The 3,678-nt window shown below is 40.3% G+C and overlaps 1 protein-coding gene across 1 annotated transcript in view; it reads right to left on the bottom strand.

Moving 5' to 3' along the window:
• LOC311045979 (uncharacterized protein) overlaps positions 1–2,961 on the bottom strand; it is a gene marked incomplete at its 3' end in the record, with an annotated part of 16,090 nt that extends 13,129 nt beyond the window's left edge. The window contains exon 1 of the mRNA XM_084058049.1: positions 2,460–2,961. Within this exon, the coding sequence (XP_083914175.1) occupies positions 2,460–2,937 (478 nt within the window). The 5' untranslated portion in view covers positions 2,938–2,961. The remainder of the gene's footprint in view (positions 1–2,459) is intronic.
• Positions 2,962–3,678: the final 717 nt, after the last annotated feature.

The following is a 3,678-nucleotide window of genomic DNA, read 5'->3' as shown; positions in this document are numbered from 1 at the left end:
GCGAGAAGAGGTGTAACTGAAAATATGATTTGCTATGCTCTGTTTTATAATGGAAATATATTTTTATTTTTATATTTTATTTTTACTTTTGTAGAATTTTATATTATTTGTATTATATTACTCTTTTTGTGATCTGAAATGTTTAGGACTTCAGTACTGTACTGTGTCAGCTGGTCAGTAAAGGGCAGCAGAACACCTCCAGCCAGCAGAGCTCAGTCCAGCTTGTTTGTTACAACCTGGCTCATAGGCCATAACAAAAAGGAGGAAGGCACACGGCTGGTTTCAACGTGTGTAAATAATGTATTTATTTACTACAAATGATCTCAAACTCATAACAAAGAATGGCATGGAGTATGTTCAGTGGAATCGGTAGTGTCAGCAATATATGGATGTATGGTCAATGTAATGCGGGGCATTGAATGGCGCAAACATATGGCTAACTAAAAAACACAGCTGCCATCAGGGAGAGAGAGATACTAATTGTGACCAACACCCAGCTTTTTATAGGGCACAATGGGGACACTGGCCAGGTGCTCCCAATGCACCTGATTGGCACCTCAAATTACTCAGTTTACAGGACCTGTGGGAAGACAGACAGACAGGGGAATAGGCCTGGCTATTTATGAAATTATTTTGAATTTTTTTTGAATTCTTTGTGAAATTTGTATTTATTTATTTTTGAAAATCTTTTGAAATAACAAACAAAATGTAGGAAAGGGGAAAAAAGGGATATTTACTCGCAATGGAAAAAGGTAGGATATGTACATCTCAACAGTTTTTTAGACACAGTGCTAGATCCAAAAATAATCAAGTGAAGAAAAGGGAATCACCGCATACGATAAACTGCTCTCCTGTCTTTATTTATTTAACCAAAAAGTAATGAACAACGCTTAGACCGTGTAGGGCTTCATCCGGTCAAATCTGATGAAGCCCTACACGGGCAAAACGTTGTTCATTATTTTTGAATAAATAAATGTTTACTTGGGTTCACAAATGGGTTCACGACCCACAAATGGGCCCATACCCACTATTTACTTTGGGAAACAATGTTTTAGGCAGTGCACCCATTCTACACACTGACTTGGTACACACTGACCTTAAGATGAAAGAGAAAACAGCCTATTTATATCCACATTAAAGGCATCAAGATGAATCATGCATAATGATATTCAATACCAATATTCCAGAGAGCAAGACAATGAGCTCTCACGTTTTAATGAAACTGAAACTACACTGCAACAACGTTTCAATGAACTGCAACAAAGTTATGCACAAACTGTCACTTTTAAAGAGCAAAGAAGATGGGTGAAGGCAAGGATTGATAGATTGATTGAATGCTTTATGAAAAGTTGCAACCAGTACAGCAAGTACAATATTATGCAAGAAATGCTAATATGATAACACAAAAAGCCCTTAATCAGTTAATTTCAGTTTAAGCAACATGTATAAAAGCTAGTCCTACAGCAATAGAAGATGTACAAAAAACAAAATGTAAACCTACAAAGAGGCTAAACATCCAAGCAGGAGCAAGTGTTGGTGAATACATCTATGGTGATCCTTTAAAACTTCTCAAGGAAATTAGCGATGCCAATTTGAGTCTGATCTGATTATGATTATTGATAAAGCATTATGAATATTTACGAGTGCTTATAACTATAATTACACTGTGTTATGAGCAGATTATTATGCATTAAGTAGGCCTGAGTTTATAATGCATTATAAATATGGGTTTGAACCCATGTTATCCAGACAGTAGATCTATATACAGACCATAAGCATTTTGTAAAAACATGTCATGTATTGGTGGTTTTGTTGACCTTGGCGTAGAGGTCATTTGAGGTCACCTTATCTTCATCATCATGTGTCTTGGCTCCTCCCACTGCAGCCCTCGTCTGATTGGTGTGGACGACAGACACGCAGGTCAGACTGTCATCAGGATGGATCTGATTGGCTGATAGACAGAGGCGGCTCACTATTGTTGTGCTCTAATTGGTTGAGGTCAGGGGAATGTCATTGGTGGGCGTGTTCTTCCTCTTGACAACAAAGTAGATCACCAATGCTGTTGTTGCCATGACTACTACGGCAACAATCACCCTGGTGATGGTGACATGAGTCGTCGGGTGTGGTGCTGTGGAGAGGATAGGAGGGTCACTTTTTACACTTTGACACTAAACTGAGCTGGTGATAATTTTATATATACATTAAATTAACCAGACGTTTCGTTGTAGAAGCATCATGTTAAAACTGACCCCATATTACATTACAACTGACACAACAACACTGTAATGTCGACAAAGCCGGATGCACCGCGGTGGATTCAAACTCCCAGCCTCCGCAGTGCTGAGCAGATACTTTACCACTGCACCACCTGAGCGCCTTATGTTGTCAGTTATAATGCAGGGTCAGTAGTAATGTAATGTGGGTCAGTTGTGGTGTCCAACACACAACTCCTCTCCTACCTGGTGGTTGTTGGATGGTAGAGACAGTGGACAGTGAATCAACAGGTGGTTGGATGGACGAGGCAGTGGTAGAACGAGGTGGTGTTCCAGTGGGAGGGTTGGTTGTTTGTGTCGTCTTCAAGTCTCCTGGGAAGTCAATGAATGTCTTCACTTTGTTGCTGATAGTCATCTGACATCTGACCTTCATCAGGTTGTTTATGTTGATGGTCAGAGTGGTAGAACATTTAGCCTTAACATTGTTTTTTATCAGGGTACCATCCTCCTTCAGCCAGCTCAGTGCAGCACAGCTTATTTCATATTCAAACAGAGAGCATGTTAATGTCTGTTCTGTCCCTCTGTTTCCTCTGGTGATGCTCAGTACAGACAGATAAAACCGTTGAACGTGTCTTCTATTCATGGATGGTTGACAGGTATAACGACCAACATCTTCAGCTGTGATGTCTTTAACAGTCAGAGAGCAGTTTGACTCCAAACTCATTCTGTTTGCTTTAGATGGGGTTAGTTTACTCATTTGAATCAAACCATACTCAGCCACAACACCAGGAGAGGCTGAATATTTCCCTTCATAAAGCCACGTAGTTGATCTACAGCCAGAATCATCAGGTAACTTGTTACATGGCAGACTGACAGTATCTCCAGATCTTCTGTAGAGGTCAACAACAGCATCCTGTAGGTGAGTGTTGTCGACTCCAAGCAGCAGAATGAAAAACAACTGAATCCATTTGATCCCAGACATTCTAATATGTCTGTCAGTCTGTCCGTCCGTCCGTTTGCCTGACTGCCCGTCCGTCTGTCTGTCTCGGTGTGTGTCTGTTAGGCTGACTGGAAACATCTTTGACCAGATACAGGTCTTCCTCCTGAAACGAGCAGTGTGTATTCTTTCTTTCTTAAAAGACAGTGGTCATTACCTCAGCAGTGTTGGTTTGCGTATTTTTTTGCTTGTGGGTTTGTCATTTCCTCTTTCATTTACTGTACATGTCATTCTGCAGAGAGTTTCCTGTGGAAACATTCAGTTTACATGTAGAACATAATTTATATCTCTTATAGAAGTGGTTCTCAAAATGTTTCTTGCCAAGGACCCCCACATTGATATATATATCTGACCGCTAACCCCCCATCTAAAGGGTTTGGTTCCAGGGACCCCAGATGAGGGTTTCCCCCCCCCCCCCACATTTTCATTATTTTTCAAATATGTTTGAATAGCCAACATACAGTATAA

This window comes from Gymnoscopelus microlampas (assembly GCF_963454915.1).
Source record: "Gymnoscopelus microlampas genome assembly, chromosome: 5".
Lineage (NCBI taxonomy): Eukaryota > Metazoa > Chordata > Actinopteri > Myctophiformes > Myctophidae > Gymnoscopelus > Gymnoscopelus microlampas.
The sequence above is the reverse complement of the archived record's forward strand: the minus strand, read 5'-3'. Positions and strand labels throughout refer to the sequence as shown.